General features: G+C 38.5%; 1 protein-coding gene and 1 non-coding gene across 2 annotated transcripts; one reads left to right on the top strand and one right to left on the bottom strand.

Annotated features, from left to right (window-relative positions):
* Positions 1-1,387: 1,387 nt before the first annotated feature.
* Positions 1,388-15,686, bottom strand: C4H11orf97 (chromosome 4 C11orf97 homolog). Its single transcript, XM_026396127.1, has 4 exons — positions 15,554-15,686; positions 9,595-9,699; positions 2,020-2,145; positions 1,388-1,551 (listed from the first exon to the last, which is right to left on the bottom strand). The coding sequence occupies exons 1-4, from the start codon at positions 15,684-15,686 to the stop codon at positions 1,388-1,390; spliced, it is 528 nt and encodes a 175-aa protein (XP_026251912.1).
* LOC113188006 (small nucleolar RNA SNORA51) lies at positions 13,167-13,296 on the top strand. Its single transcript, XR_003301486.1, has one exon. It is a non-coding gene; the product is annotated as a small nucleolar RNA SNORA51 (small nucleolar RNA).
* Positions 15,687-17,196: the final 1,510 nt, after the last annotated feature.

The raw sequence follows: 17,196 nt of genomic DNA, 5'->3' as shown, positions 1-17,196 counted from the left end.
TGGCTAGATATGGGCTAGGGAGAGATGGCCAAGGCTGCTAGGAAAGTAGCGTGAATAAGTGGCAACAAGTACAGGAAGGAGCCAGGAACACTTCTCTCCTAAATTGTACAGATGAAAGCAATACAATTATGGTCCAAATGTAACACATTTTTGTCATTTGACTCATTGATGAACTGGATAATTATTAGACGTATATGTCTTCAGATAAAGGTAATTTATTCTTCAGTCTTATAATATGCATTTTGGAAACTATCCATCTTTAAAATAAATAGCTTTGTGAGTTTTCTTGGAATGAAGAATTTGCCCACTATAAATGGGACCTGACATATTGAGTGGAAAGTTGAGATAAATAGCCCCTGATAGACAAGTGACCCAGATTAGGCTTGAACCAACCATTACTCCAGGACAATGATATCTTTGTGGATCCTGAGTGCAGTTGACTCCCAGATTCCTCACCCTGCCTTTCCAGAGCCCAGGCACTGTGCCTATTTAACACAACCCTATGACTAATTTGGCCCTTCTTGCCTGGTGACTATATTCTTTACCATGACTCATGGTCTGGTGGTTAAGGGTATAGTCTTGAAAGCCGGATGGATACAGGTTTAGTTTGGGCTCCACTGCCTCCAACACATGGGCTCTTAGGTAATGTCATGTCTCTATGCCTCAGTTTTCTTCCCTAGAAGAGAGATTATAATTCTCAACTTGTGTAATCATGGGGTTCTATAACTATGTAAAACATGTATTGCCATGCTTGGCCCATGCAAATAATGGCTACTTTATTATTAAAACCAATTTAATAATAAAGTAGTTTAAACCCATTACTGGCTCCTGATTGCTACACAAATCCCCTTAGTAACGCTTTTTTTTTTTTTTTTTAAACAGTGTGGTTCAGTTTCTTAGTGTCTGTGTTTTCCTTTATTGAATTCATATCCCAGAGGTTGCATCCCTGGCCTCCTGCTCTCTGGCACTTCTGCACTCCTGTTTCACTCAGGTTATAATAGACACACTAGTTCCTGGGGAGTGTCTGGCTCAAGGCTATAGCAGTGTCCAGTGGTTGAAAGCCTGGCCTCTGAAAACAGGCCACCTGGTTCATATCCCAGCACTTCTACTGACTAGCTGAGTGGCACTGGGTAAATTATTCTACCTCTCTGATCCTGTTTCCTCAATTGTTAAATAAATTATAACTATTTCCTGTGATTGTTGTAAACAGGAAATATATATTATATATGTTAAGAATCTAGAATAAACAGTGCTATTTAACATTTGCAATTATGATTTATATCCTGGATAAGTGTATCCTTGGCTTTTACCTATTTCTTTCCTTTTCCCTAGGTCACCTCCAGGCTGTAGACTGATCTTCAGGACTCATATACCCAGTTGCATATCTCTACATTATCTGGACACTGTGCTCCCATGTCAAGCCCTCTACCTTTCCCACATTCTGCCACAATTGTTCCTGGCAAACATTGGCTATGACAGTGAGGGAAACAGCAATAATTCGCTTAAAGTTTCTGTTTGTTTCTTCACTGGACCCAGGCTGGTGGCTGCTACCTGGAAAAGGTGAAACTAAAGGAGCCAAGCAAAATACTTGTCTTGTTCTTCCTTAATCTCTCATCTCCCTTGTTCTTCCTTAATCCCTCATCTCCCTTCCCTCATTTCCACTGGTAAACAGAGACCATCCATCCAGAAGAAAAGACAGAGTAAAATTCCTCCTCTCTGAAGCTGACTATGTGCTAGAAAGTCTTCTGTGGATAGGAAATTGAGGAGGAAAAAAAAAGTCAGCAGTGTAAGTCTGAGTAGAAACTTCTATTGTATCCCTGGGGGAACATTGGTTAACTGAACTGTTACCATTTTGAGTTCTTCAATGATGGAACAGGGCAAAACAATAAGTAACTATAGAGAAAGACAGGGGCAGGTTGAGTTTTGATTGAGATCTTTAAACAAAGTGTATACCACTGGTTTGTAAACTGCGCAGTACCCTCGGGGTGTCTGTGGAAGTCAAGGGTGTCAGGGTCTTACTTCTCAGTCCTCCGTGCCTTGAATAGTATTTGGCTTGTGGCAGTAAACTGTTTCTGCTAGGCAGTCCTGGCTTCAAGCCCCCCACAGGGAGATTCCTTTTAATGCTCCAGATCCCTTCCAGGACCACTGTCAATATTTTCAAAAGCAAGATGATGATCATTAGCATATTCTCTTTTTAACACAAGTGTTTCTAAAGTATTTACTTGATGATTATTTATTTTTAGTTATTTGGGTGTAAGTTTTTGATTTAATTAATCAAACTCCCCAAGGTCTTTATTCCATTTCATGCATTCAGTTATCCCCCATGCAACTAAATCTCTATAATGCCCTTTTGTAATTTATCTTACACCTAAACAAATATATGAAAAGTCAGAATAGGTTTTTTTTTAAGTGTCTTGTGGATATACATGATGGTGAGATTCACAGTGGTATATGCATATATGTACATAGGAAAGTTAGGTCAGATTCATTCCTCTGTTCTTCCCTTATCTTGTCCCTTCTCCCTCCCCTCTTAGTCCCCTTCATCTAGTCCACCATCTTCCTTCTATTTTGATGGAGTCCCCTCCCTGCCCTTATTTTGACCTAGCTTCTGCATATCGGAGTAGAGGGAAGGGAACAGGGGAGGGAGGAGGAGAGAGAAAGCGGGTAATACTGGGGACTGAATTAGAGCAAATTATATTCCATACTTTTAAAATTATGTCAAAATGAATCCTAATGCTATGTATAGTTATAAGGAAACAGTAAAAAAAAAAATCCAAACAAGTCAGAATAGGAACATATATAATAAAACACAGAAAGAGCAGGAATAAAAGTTAACACATAGAGTGTATTCAGTCAGCTTTATCTGATTCTTTTTTAATTCCTGCAGCAGGTTAGAAATATTTCTACAGATAAGAAAAAAAAGCACATTAATTTATTCAATAGATGGAAGAATCTTCTAAAAACTATAAACTAGATGTTGTTTAATTTCCCATTTGAAAGAAGCAACAACAAAATCACCAGATCCTACGTTTTTATATATATATATATTTAGTTGTAGGCAGACATAATGCCTTTATTTTATTTATTTATTTTTATGTGGTGTTGAGGATTGAACCCAATGCCTCACATGTGCTAGGCAAGCACTCCAACCACTGAGCATAACCCAGCCCAGATCCTACATTTAAAAAAACCATAGCAAAGTACTTGGAAAGTGATGTGTACACATTGGTACGTGGCAAATTATAGGCCTTAAATCCTGGCACTATTCAGTAAGTTCTAGTAATGATTTGCACTGGGCTATCCTCTGTATCTGTTATGGTTTGGATCTGGAATGTCCCTCAACGGCTTGGTTCATAATGTATCAATGTCCAAAGGTCAGACTTGCCTAGTTGGAGTAAGTAGGTCACTGGGGGAGTGCCCTTGGGAACTATTATAGCTTGTCCCACACAACTCATCCCCTGCTTCCTGGCTGCCAGGAGGTGAGCAGCTGTCCTCCACCACAATGTTCTGCCTCACCTCAGTCTCAGAGCAATGGAGCCAGTAGGCCATGGACTCAGAAGTCTAAAATAGCCCAAAGTAAACCTTTTCTCCTTTAAGTTGTTTGTATCAGGTATTTTGGTTTTAGTGACAAAAAGCTGACTGACACAATATCCTACAATCACTTCTTTAAGTTTTGAGAGTCAATTAAAAAGCGTTATGTGGACTTTAACTGTGCAGAAAACCACAATCTAAGTTAAGTAAGTTTCTGAATTCTGGTTCCTTGCCATAAGTTGTTTTTCTGATTTCTGAGCCTACATTTTTTTTTTTTTTAGTTATGGGTGGACACAATATCTTTGTTTTATTTTTATGTGGCACTGAGGATTGAACCCCAGTGCCTCATGTATACTGGCCAAGTACTCTTCCTCTGAGCTACAGTCCCAACCCTGAGCCTACAAATTTTAATGCTGAATTCTCCTCATGGATCCAGAGCTGCCTCCTGGCATCCTCAATGACACTCAATCCTTCCCCAAGTGATTTTGTACCCAGTGATGACTAGGAGTACAGTCTTTAGGTTTAGAGGACAGCAAGATTTTAGTGTCAGTTCTACCACCTCCAATTATGTGATTCTGGGCAAATTATTTAATCCATATGTCTCAATTTCCTCTTTTTTTTTTTTTTTTTTGGTTCTGGGGGTTGAACTCAGGGGCACTCGACCACTGAGCTACATCCCTATCCCTATTTTGTATTTTATTTAGAGACAGAGTCTCACTGAATTGCTCAGTGCCTCACTTTTGATGAGGCTGGCTTTGAACTCTCAATCCTCCTGCCTCAGCCTCCTGAGCCACTGGGATTACAGGTGTATACCACTGCACCCAGCCCTTATTTATTTATTTGTGTATTTATTTATTTACTTTGTACTTGGGATTGAATTTAGGGGCACTCAACCATTGAGCCACACCTTCAGCCTATTTTGTATTTTACAGGCATTAGCTGTTTATTTACTCTTAATGAGGATAATAATATCTTCCTTGAAGGAATATTGTAGGATGTAGGTAAGGCAGGCATAAAGTGATCAGTACTTAATAAATGGTTGCTATTATTTTTACAGGGGAAATGATTTTATTGTCCAAGCATGAGCTTATTAGGTTCACTCATAGCAGGAAATCACTGGCTGACTCATGGAGCTGAGCATCAATTCTTGCCTCTCTCAAGCTATCTATCAAGATTAGCTTCCTTCTTCCAGGGCCTTCAGAGAAGACTCCATGTTCTCTGTCAGGATCCTATATTAACTTAAATCTCCTCTGCCATTCAAGCCAGTTTCCTCATCTGTGTTGTCTAGAAATAGGAAAGAGCTATAATCCCCAGCCCCTGGTACTAGACTCAAATTCAGGTTACCACCAACATTTATTAAATACCTACTTGTGTATGACTTCCTGTAAGAGACCAGGGAAATAAATTTAGATTCATCTATATACTGTGGGAAGATCTGGCAAATGGAAAGTAGCTTAAAATCAGAAAGCAGATCTATGCTAAACAAACACATGAAATGAAGTAAAGAATTTAGAGATTGGGAATTTAGTAGGGCTCTTTGCAGTGGAATCACAAGAATAGCTGAAGCTTATAATCAATAGAGAAAATATCTGAAAATATAAATGCAGATGCTAAGAAATTCATTAAAACCCTCAAAACAAAATATAGTTATACATAAGAATTTACTGTCCTGAGGGAAAGAGGTTACTGGGAAAAAAATACTACTACTTTTATTTGGTCTGATGTTTGGGTGAGGAATTTCAGAAGGCAATATAGTCACTTGGGGAAAAAAGAAGCCTATTAAGAATCACAGATGGCTGGCCAGGTGACACATGCCTTTAATCCCAGCAGCTCGGGAGGCTGAGGCAGGAAGATTGAGAGTTCAAAGTCGCCTCTGCAAAGGTGTGGTACTAGAGAAACCCTGTCTCTAAATAAAATACAAGATAGGGTCGGGATGTGGCTCAGTGGTCGAGTGCCCCTATGTTAATTTCCCAGTACCAAAAAAAAAAAAAAGGAATCACAGATGCCCTTTGAGGCAACCGCTTCTCTTATTAGAAACTGAACTCCTCAGCTCTAAGCATGTGCATTTCAGGAGGTGGAAGAAAGACACAGCAGATCCTGCAAGGCCTCTGTGCTGGCATCGTGGCCTGAAAAAGAAATGGGCAGCAGGGGAGAAATGAAGATTAAGAAATTGAGTCCTTTTCCCAGAACCTTCCAGAGATTCTTCTTTCTTCCCTCTCATGCACCCAATCCCTTATACCCGGACACCGTAAGTGTGTTTTTATTCTAACTTTAAAAATTATGAAACTATGCTTATGCCAAAAATTCTTGTCAGTGGGACCTAGCCTGGCCTCACAGGAAAAGTAAATTCACCCTTTAAAAATATTTTTTGTTCCTGTTAGCTCTCTCTGGACTGTGAATAATGAGCCTGAGAACTTAAAAAGCCAGTTTAGAGTCATATCTTCTATACTTCCCTTATATGAACATATTCAGAGATTTGACCAAAGGAAGAAAAATGAAAGTAATTTTAATTTGTGTTCAGTGACTCCTAGGCTACACAATTACCCTTGTATATTATAGATGCATGAAAACACTTTTGTTGAATGAAATAATTAATATCCAACTGGTTTACCCTTGCTCAAACAACATTTTGCACTTTCTAAATTTGTACTAAGCGCAGTAAATAAACCAGACTCAAAGTTAATTTATCACGTATTAAGGCACAGAAAGACAAATATTAATGGACTTGGAAGTACACTTTGAAATTCAATGCAAAAAGAAATATTCTGTAAGAGGAAAACTTTGATTAAGCTTCATTTATCAAATTTTCATGGCTAATATAACTTCTGCAGGTTTCAATTAGAAAGATAAAAAAGCCTTTGCTACATGAAAATATTGTTAACATATTAACTTCTTTTTACAAAGTCTTCCATAGAAGTTTGTGGAAACCAAAAGCTAAGTTTTCTCTTTTTAAAAAGTGGGGAGGGGAAATCTTCAGGGAATCACTAAGTTATGAATAATCACATTAGCTTCATTCTTCTTTATCCCACTGACTGGAAGGTATGATGAGGAAAGTGCATTTCTATTTTTCAGGATGATGAGAAACTTTATAATAGGTCCAGGCTCTCTGCCTATAATAGGTCTGATAGGAATGGGCAAACCTCTGGAAGCACAGGTTTGAACCTGAAGGTTAAACTGAAACAACCTAGAGAAGAATGGCAATTTACCTTCCCTCCCTCCCTCCCTCCCTCCCTCTCTCCCTTCCTTCTTTCTTTCCTTTCTTCCTTTCTTTCTTAAGATGACTCTATACTGCTACTAAAATTGTAGTTTCAATTTTTATTCCTCTCTGAAAACACAGTTTTATGCTTTAAAGGAAGACAGAATAACCCAATGGCTGACAGCAAGTTCTGCAGCTTCTGACAAGCCTGTGTTCAAGGACCAGCTATTCCACTTGCCAACTGTGTGACACTAGGTAAATCATGTATCCTTATGAACATCAGCTTCCAGATAAGCAAAATATGAATAAAAGAGCATATATTCACACAGTGTTGTTCCACTAATAAAAAGAGATACTTTGTAAAACAAAACAATAACAAAAAAGTCTGATACATGCAGAAGATACTTCTATAAATGATGGGAGTTATTATTATCACCATTATCACTACCATCATCATCACCCTTCACCCCAGCATCCTGTGCTTCTCACTGTGCCCACAAATCTCTGCATCAGGAGCCTAGTGGGAATCAAAAGTCCACAGAAGGGAAGCCTTAGAGTCCTGGCTACATACTTTTACCTGTTGAGGCATAAGGGTTGCAAATTGGAGACCAGCGTGGGCAAATTAGTGAGACCTTACCTCAAAATAATAATAAAAGGCTGGATGCTGTAGTTCAGTGATAGGATGCTGAGGTTGTCTTTGAACTCTTGATCCTCCTGCCTTAGCCTCCCGAGTCACTGGGATTACAGGCGTGTGCCACAACACCTGGCCAAATGTACTTATTCTTTTTTTTTTCTAACCTGTATTTTATTTATTTATTTTTATGTGGTATTGAGGATTGAAATCAGTGCCTCACATGTGCTAGGCAAGTGCTCAACAACTGAGCTACAACCCCAACCCAAATTTACTTATTCTTTTTTAAAAATATCTTTATTTATTTATTTACTTATTTATTTATGTGGTGTGGGGGATCAAACCCAGTGCCTCACGCATGCAAGGCAAGTGCTCAACCATTGAGCTACAACCCCAGTCCCCCAAATGTACTTATTCTTGAATATCCATAAATAGCAGTTATAAGAGCCACTGAAGTCCCTAAAAGTTTCATGCAGAATTCTGGTGTATGTGACAAGATGTATCTTCCAGGAAGAAAAGCCATAGCTGTTATCAGGTATTGAAAGAGGGCGTGTCACTGCAATGGCCAGATGGTCAAGTAGCTGGCTCAGGGCTAGAGAGTGTGGCACCCTCCCTGAGTACTTGTTCTGTGTTCTGGCCAAGGATGTAGGGCTTCTAGCCCTTTTAAAAATTTATGTTTCTTTTCAATAAGTAGAACCTTTAAAACCTAAGCTTAAGGATCTATTCTTAGTTTTGAATGTTTTATAGGCTAAAATAATACCTCCATGCAACTTCTGATAGATGTTATAAAAATGCAGCCCAGAAAGTCTTCATTTGTATGAACAATATTTGGAAAAAGGGCTTAGAAAAATGAATTTTTATAAATCAAACTATATTTTCTGTAAACCTAGATAGCCTCATAATAAAGCACATCCAATAAGAATAAGATAACAGACAACTAGTGTACAAATTAACTTTGTAGGTAGTCTTTGAAAACAAGATAAATCTAAAATATAATGTAGATTTTGAAAAATTAACCAGGGAGGAAATAATGTATCTCTGCTGCATTCACAGTAGAAATATTGTAGGTCATTCTGCATCCATTCATAAATGTCAAACTTTATATTCATTCATAGAATTAAAACTTCCTGAAACCATTGTAAGAGCAAATGTGGCCATTACATAGGTCTCTCCTTCTGTAAGAATGGACAATAAAAGAAGGTCCCAGAGATGTTTCTATAGCTGGTTTAGAAACATAAAATGAGCCTATGCAGAATGAAGTCTAAAATGGTAGACTTCTGGACCTACAGCATCTGCTCTTATGAATCCTGAGGGAATCTGGGCCCCATCTGCAGGTTCAACAATTGTCTTAAAAAACATCAAGTTTTCTGAGCATGGGAGTCCTATCTTACAGTTCTTTTATTTTTATTTTTTTTCCTAGCAATTGCTGGTACCCTACAGCATCACAATAAAAACCTGAGCATGGAATATGTATCTATTCACTGAGAAGGAGCCATGGAATGCGGGGTACTGGCAGTTTCAAAATAACATTTGTGGGCTAAGGTCCTGGGTTTTTTTTCAGTACCAAAAAAAAAAAAGCATAAATTCTTGGGCTTATAGAGCATATCTATCCTCACATGAGCCATCAATGAGATGTTTTTGTGTCCAGACCATGTAATACACACTTGTGTTTGTGGCACAAAAACCCTTGGATGTTTTAACCTATTTGAGTGAACCAGAATTCTGCTGAGTCAAAGGTTGGCAAAATGGGGTCTCTAGACCCACAGTATCAACCTCACCTAGGAAGTTGGTAGAAAAAAAAATTTGTTGGGCCCTATCTCAGACCTGTCGAGCCAGATCTCTTGGGGATGGGGACCAGAAATCTACCTTTAATAAGTTTTCAAGTAATTCTGAGATAATCTAAAGTTTGGGAATTTCTGTTATTGGCTATACCTGTGTTGATAAGACAGAAGATGTCATTGTGGTTTTCAAGCATTTGGGGAAAAAATGCACTTATCATTAAGTAGAAATAATTTCACCAAACATTGGGAGAGAAAAGAAGTACATACCAGTAGCTCATTTTTTTCTAAACACAGGTTTATTTGGACATCAGAAAAGTAATTATAGAATAGTTTAAGAATTTCTCAAGAACCTATTTTCTTTTTGGTAGTTATAGTTTTGTAATAAATATAATAATCACCCTATAATCAAATAGGCAATTTAATTTTCACTTTCACTACTTTGTTACTGAGATTACCTGAAGGTGGATTTTTAATGTGGCATTCATCTCTCTTAATATAAAGTTCTTCTTCCAGCACTTCCTTAATTCTCTTATGTGGCTCACAATATAAAAATTTCTTCCCTATAAAAGAATTGACAAAATTTGTTAGTTATCATAATTCTTCCCATCCTTCTAACCATTATATCTATATGAATTTTTTTTTAATATAAAGACCCATCACTCCATACAAATATCAGAAATTTGCCCTGCAGGCTCTCTCTCTCAGAGCGATCTCTCCATTGTAACTTTGTTCTTTGGGGACTTCATGTAATTACTTTCATGTAATTCTGAATTTGTGGGATGTTTTAGGTACCTCTTTTGGATATTATGAAGAAGTATGTGGGATTTCTCATTCACTCAAGAAACCTTTCACTCAATTTAGTCAATAGATTCTTACTAAAGACCTTCTGTGCCAGGGCTGAGAGCAGTGGATAAAATAGATGTGTTCATGGACCTTGCAAACCAGTTGCAGAATGGAAGCATAATTTTTCATATCTCTGGTTGTATATAAAGATCATTATTATACAAAGTACAGGTATGAAAACAGGAATTGGTGTGAACATACTTTATATACAACCAGAGATATGAAAAATTATCATCACATTCCACCATCATTTCTAACCCCCTGCCCCCTCCTTTCCCCTCCAACCCCTCTGCCCTATCTAGAGTTCATCTATTCCTCCCATGTTCCCTCTCCCTATCCTACTGTAAATCAGCCTCTTTATTGAATTTATAATTTTAAAAGATTAAACCTCTATCATTCTTACCTCTCTGTAGTAGCAACCACTGATGGACATGTGACTTTTTTCTGGCCTCTAAATCTAGCTCTATAGGTCATTTTTACTACTCCAGTCCAGGACTGATATTTGTTCTTTCACCCCAGAGGATACAACTCTAGGGGAACAAAACAGCTCTGTGCTCTGCCCTGCCTCTCTCCAAACTCTTCATCAGCCTCTCTGTGTAGTTCTCTGAGCTCCAGCCAAGTCACCCTTCTGTGCATTCTCACCTTTGTACCTGTTCTCTTCTCTTCCTGAATTGCCTTTCTCCTAATTTTTTTTCCTGCATAACTTCTACTCAAATTGTAAATCACAGCTTTAATATCAGTTCCTCGGGGCAACTTTCCTTGACTCCACAAGCTAGAAATGTTTTTTTCCTCATACTCTCCTCCTTTTTCCTTTCCTTTATATGCAGTTTCATTTCATTTACATGCAAATATGTGTGTAGGTGTTAGTCTTCTTTCTTCTTCCTCCTCCTCCTCCTCCTTCTCCTCCTCCTCTTCTTTTTCTTCTTCTTTTCTCTCTCTGTCTCTGTCTCTGTCTCTCTCTCTCTCTCTCTCTCTCTCTCTCTCTCTCTCTGTTTTTATACTGGAGATTAAATGGGAGGGGGCACTCTACCCCTTGGCTATATTCCCAGACCTTTTTATTTTGAGACAGGGACTTACTGCTGAGGTTGGCCTCAAACTGTCATCCTCCTGCTGCAGTCTCCTAAGTCACTGGGATTACAGGTGTATACCACCATACCTGGCTGATATCTGTCTTCTTAACCAGACTATTGAACACCATAAGGGTAGGGATATTGTCTGTTCAGTTTATCAGTGTCCTAGAAGAGGACTTGGCATATAACAAAGGTTTGAGTAATGTATGCTCAGGTAGAACCAACCATCATTAGATTTGATAGAAGCCTAAGCAAAGACTATTCTATGTGCCTGCCTGACAATGCAACCTGTGAATGTCAGGAAACATGCTTTTAGGCTTGGTACCCAAGAGCTCAATTTAAGGAGCCACGAAAAACTCAAGCAAACCACTTATTTATTTTTTGTGGGGCAAGGGGTACTGGGAGTTTGAGTAAAGGGGCACTTACCAAGCCACACCCCCAGCCCTTATTTTTTAATTTTGAGACAGGGTCATGTTAAGTTACCTAGGGTCTTGCTAAGTTGCTGTGCCTGGCTTTGAACATGCGATCCCCTTGCTTCAGTTGCCCAAGTCGCTGGGATTACAAACATGAGCCACTGTACCTGACTCATTTTATTAAAGATTCAACTTTAAACCTACAAAGATATGGGAGGTGTCTCATCTTTTCCAGACCAACCAGTAATAACACAAGGGAGTTCATTTGACTTGACTACACACTGGCTAAATGGGGGCAAGAGACATGCTGCCATGACAGTGGCCTGGGTCATTACTGGTCATGAGGACTCAATCACACCCTCAGATACAGACAAGGTAGAGTTAGATACTCTCAGAGTCTCATTCTTCCTAAAAGTTGGGAGTCATATTAATGAGAGATAAGAGCATTAATTTTGGTTAAATTTTTTTTTCTATAGAATCATAATCTTCAGGCAGGAAAGGATTTAATAAACTTGGCTAGAAAAGGAACAAAGTCTATAACAGCTAGTCTGTAACAGCAAAGTCTATAACGGGCAGAGTTACCTTCTGTAGGGTGAGATCTTCTGACAAATTTCAGCTTTGTTTTTAAGAAAATTTAGAGGTAATCAGCAAAGGTGATTTAAAGAACAGTGAACATTGAGAGTAGAAAGAGCAAGTGTAAGCAATTATCCTCTACAAAGAAAAAGAAGGAAGAAAGGAAGGGAGCAAGGGAGGGAGGAAGAAAGGGAAGGAAGAAATCTACAAACTATAACATAGCAACTTTATGTTGATCTTCACCAAAATTTTGAGTGAATAGTCAACAAATGGCTTCTGTCTATAGATAATGAGAAACAGTGACCACTAATTTTTTTCCTTCTTTTTTTCTTTTTTTTGGTACCAGGCATTGAACCCAGGGGGTGCTAACCACTGAACCACATCCCCAGCCCTTTTTATTTTTTTTTATTTTGAGAGAGGGTCTTGCCAAGTTGCTTAGGGTCTCACTAAGTTGTTGAGGCTGGCTTTGAATTTGTGATCCTCCTGCCTCAGCCTCCCAAGCTGCTGGAATTACAAGTGATTCCCAAGGTGCTGGTCCCATTAAGTTTTAAGAGGGACTGCTAAGAACAATGTTATTCTATGTTTTCTTTTGGAACAATGCTATTTCATGTAACAAGTGCTACAATTTATTCAATATTACCATGCTTTAGGCATCTAATACTCATATTGTTTCTCTTCCTCACAATTACCTATGGGTAAATATAATTATTTCTATTTTATTATTAAGAAAGTACCTGTCTAAAGTTATAAAACTAAAGTAATAAAAACAAGAAGCCAACCTACCTGACTTTTCCATACCTCAAGTTACTAAACTACTAGACTGGGGAAGTAGTTACAATATATCTGCATTTCAACAAGGCGCTTGATAAAGTGGATTTTCCGGAGTGGGAGGCAGAATGCCCACATGTAGGATGCTGATTAACAGATCAAAGTCTTCTTCGAACTGAACAATTCTGATGAGATCACTATCAAATTTGTTGATTTGAATAAAGGAACTAGAATGGCATAAACTTGGGTGAATGAATAAGTGGTTGAATGACAATTAGGATTCTCAAAGGCTGCTTCTAAAGCTGGAAGAAAATGCAAAAATCCACAGGATAGCATTTAAGGGGATAAATATATGGCCTAGGCCTCCTGATGCTTACCACAAGTCATTCTTACAATGACTATATAGAAAAAGGAGGCAGAGTAAGTCTACCCCATGTACACCTCAGCTCAGGCCCTGTGCCTGGCCTGTGTTGTGAATGGAAAGACATGGTGTGTGTGTGTGTGTGTGTGTGTGTGTGTGTGTGTGTATAATATTTGAATATATATACATTTAGATATATGAATATATATACATGTATATATGAATATGTATACATGAATAGATATATGAATATATATTTATCAAACCTAATCTAGGAGACTAGAACCTGGGAAAGGGAGAAAGACAAACTAAGGATTGTGATAAACTGCATTTGTTTTACAAGTTATTTTGGATCCATTTAATAGAAGTTCTCTGATCAAAGGAGTTATAGTTCCACCACATTGTATAATCAGATAATACCTACAATACTGGGTTCAGTGATTTAATTAATGGGATAATGTTGGAAGAGACCAGCCAGAATGGCAAAAGCACTACAAATGATTATAAAGCTAATTAGTTCTTTGATGCATTTTATGGGTGCTCCAAAGGTCACCTGTATATAATTGAAGGATGTTTGTGGGAAAGGACCACACTTCGTGTATATTTGAGAGCACATCTGTGATTAGAAACTAGAGGCTATAGAGAGACTAAAGACTTTTCCAGTAATTAAAAACATATGAAAATTGAATGCATACTTTGTGTGGTTTGAACAGCCCCTCTCTACTTAGTCTGAGTCCTTGAAAGGAGGTTCTCAGGGAAACTGAGGCAAAAACCTTTGCATGCCTCTACCCTGACTTTGTGAACTCATGAAAGTTGGTACCTATATGCATTCATTTCCCTATTTCCTGCAACTTGCCCAAAGCCTTAGTAAAGACTCAGTATATGTTGAATCAATGAATGAATAAATCTACCATTTATTCCTAAAGCCCTAGACTAAAAAATCCTTTTGATGCTTTTAAGCATTTTAAGCCTTTTAAAGCATTTTAATGGAAAAGTTGCCAGATTTAATTTAAACCAGAGGTAAGGGATCTCTGATACCTAAATACACTGATTTTAATTACTTTAAGTAAGGCTTCTGTTTGCTGTTGATAATAATAAAAAGAGGAATGAGGTATCATAGACACCCTTGGGCTGACGCTGAGGGACAGACCCTTTTCCCCAGGAGGCAGTGGTTCAGTGACTTACTCCTTGACAAGATCTCTTGAGAGGAGGGTATGGGTCCACTGAAGCACAAGTGCTGGTAGCTTGAGCCCAGTGCTCCCTTCTGGGATCAGCCAGTTTGGAGGGAGGCTGAAAAGTCTTAGGCTACTCCCCAGAGAGGCAATCAAGGAGACTAGAAACTGCTTGTGTTCCTCTTGGTCCTATTATTTTCATCATCATTCCTTAGCACCTGAAGACCTGTGGAGTGCAACAGGCTGTCAAGTATCTGTAAGTTCATGAAACAATGTGGGTGAGCATTGAAACCCGGCTAGGACTCCTTATAACCATGCTGGATGTAACTGTGGACTGGAACTGTCTTTACATATTTGAACATTGCTTGTATGTTGTGGGGTGGGGGCCACCGGACAGCAGTGTGTTAAAATGTTGCACCATGGCGTAGGCCTGTAATCCCAGAAGCTCAGGTGGCTGAGGCAGGAGGACTGCAAGTTTGAAGAAGCTAGCCTCAGCAATTTAGTGAGACCCTAAGCAACTTAGTGAGACCATGTCTCAGAAAAAATAAAAAAGGTATAACAATGTGGTTCAGTGGTTAAGCACCCCTGGGTTCAATCCTCAGTAACTGCCCCCCCCCCAAAAAAAAGTCCTTAACTGAGATTCCAAAAGGATCAGGGAATAATATATGGATTTGGAGTTCAAGAGATGAGAATTAAAGCATTTTATGTATTTCTCCAGCACTGATGGATTAATGGTGGTAAGTCACTTCCTCTCCTCTATACCACAATTTCTTAATCTGTATAATGAAGGAATTGTCAAAATGATGTGCATATACACATACACACATATATGCATATGTAAATGTCTACATGTTATACACATGTAAAGGCCTCTCTCTGTGTGTATAATATATATATATATATATATATATATATATATATATATATATACATTTATAATTCTCTTACAGAATAATTCCTCTGTCAATCCTTAAGTTGTAGGTGATGCCCACGCTGGGCTTTGGTGTCTTTTGTAAAGGAGAGCTTGGGGAAATGTCCAGGATGCTTTCTACCACAGTGACATCACCTTTGCCTTTGCCAAAACAGCAGCTCCCCACCCCTTCCCGCTCTGACCTTCTCTTCAGTCAGTGCCACTCAGATGTCCTGCAGCTTTCACTCTTTCTCCACACCCATCCACCCCTTGCGACAGAGTCCGCGGCTGCAGCTGAACTCACACTGTTTGTGGGGTTCCTGGGAGACGCCGGGCGCCCTGCACACCAGCCCTGCCAGCTGCCGAGGCTGCTCCCCATCGCAGCCCTCCTCGGGCGTTGCCGCCGCGGTCACTACCACGGCCTCCTGCTGCCTCATGCCGCGAGGGGTTTCCGCGGTCTGTCGGCTGTCGCCCTGTCGCCCGGCTTTCTCAGCTCTGCAGTCAGCTGCGGTAAACGCTAGGCGTCTCCGGTTGCCATAGTGACTGTGGATCCTCCCCGCCCTGGATGTTTTTTGCCAGCCCTGGGAGTACCCTTGTGTATTGCCCTGCAAACCAAAGAAGACGTGCAGTTAGAGTTCAAATTCGTTTTTGATCAAAGCAAAGGACCTTCCATTGATCTCTCCTTTCTCACATCAGCTTCTCAAAAGAGATTTTACAGTTCCCTAATAGGGAAACTGAGATTCAGAAAGACTCAGAAAATTGCCTGAGACCACACAGCTAGGGTGTGGCACAGATGGAATGTCACCTCAGAAAAGTCTGGATCCAAAGTCCAAGAAATATGTCACCAACTGAAAGTGCGGAGTGAGGGCAGGTACTGGACAGGTGAGTTCAAAGTGCGATCACTGGTTTCATGCAGCACAGTAAAATATGCTTGATTATCATAATTTTATAATACTATAGAGCCCCAAACTGTAAACATTCTAAAGGCACATAAGAGAATAAAAAAATAAAACGTATCTATAAATTATTATATGCTGATATCACAGAGTAAAGCAATGAAAAAGACAAACCCTGTATGTGGAATTATGGATGACTCTCATAGGCATAAAATTGATTAAAAACAAACAAACAAACACACCAAACACACAAATACACATAGTAAATCATTCCATTTATGTAGGTCGAACTCAAATAATGGTAGTAAAAGCTAGAGCAGTGGTCAACTTTGAAGAAACACTGAGGGGCCGGACAAAATAGGCTCTTGGAATACCAGTTATTTCACATACCTTCAGCTGTTAGTCACATGGGTATGTTAACTTTGAATAATTCTTCAAGATTTTTGAATTTTATTGTATGTATGGTATACATCTACAAAATTAAAATAATTGAGCACATTCTAATTATAAAAATTAATTTGAATTTTTTTACTCATAAAATAATATGGTTTATTTGATCAAATAATAATCATACAACTATTGTTTTCCTCAATATAAAAGATTTGGAGATAATGTGGTTGTAAATTAGAGTAACTATATTAATTTAGGTGGCTGCTCATTTTCTTCTTTTGATTTTTTAACTTCCAATGATCATATGTATCTTCAATTATATACCACTTCAAAATCTCTTTGAAATAAATTATTGAAAAAAGTGTTAAATGTACTGTTTTAGTTATGAACTGTGGTCCCCCCACTTTTCAATTCCACAAAACTAAAATGAGCAATAAAAATTGAGCAGTTGATTTATCCTTTTTTCATTTCAATTACATGAAAAAGACCAACATGTCCACTAGATGGAGGCAAAATCTAAGACTAAAGTTTTTTTCTTTATAAAATAATGTAAAAATATTGTCTTTATCAAAGAAATAAAAAGTTAATAAAAGTCACCAAAGTTAATACATAACTTAATATTATTCAATGGCATTTTAGTAAAACCTAGGTGGCTTGAGTT

This window comes from Urocitellus parryii, chromosome 4 (assembly GCF_045843805.1).
Source record: "Urocitellus parryii isolate mUroPar1 chromosome 4, mUroPar1.hap1, whole genome shotgun sequence".
Taxonomy (NCBI): Eukaryota; Metazoa; Chordata; class Mammalia; order Rodentia; family Sciuridae; genus Urocitellus; species Urocitellus parryii.
Note: the sequence above shows the minus strand (reverse complement) of the source record. Positions and strands in the feature narration are given on the sequence as shown.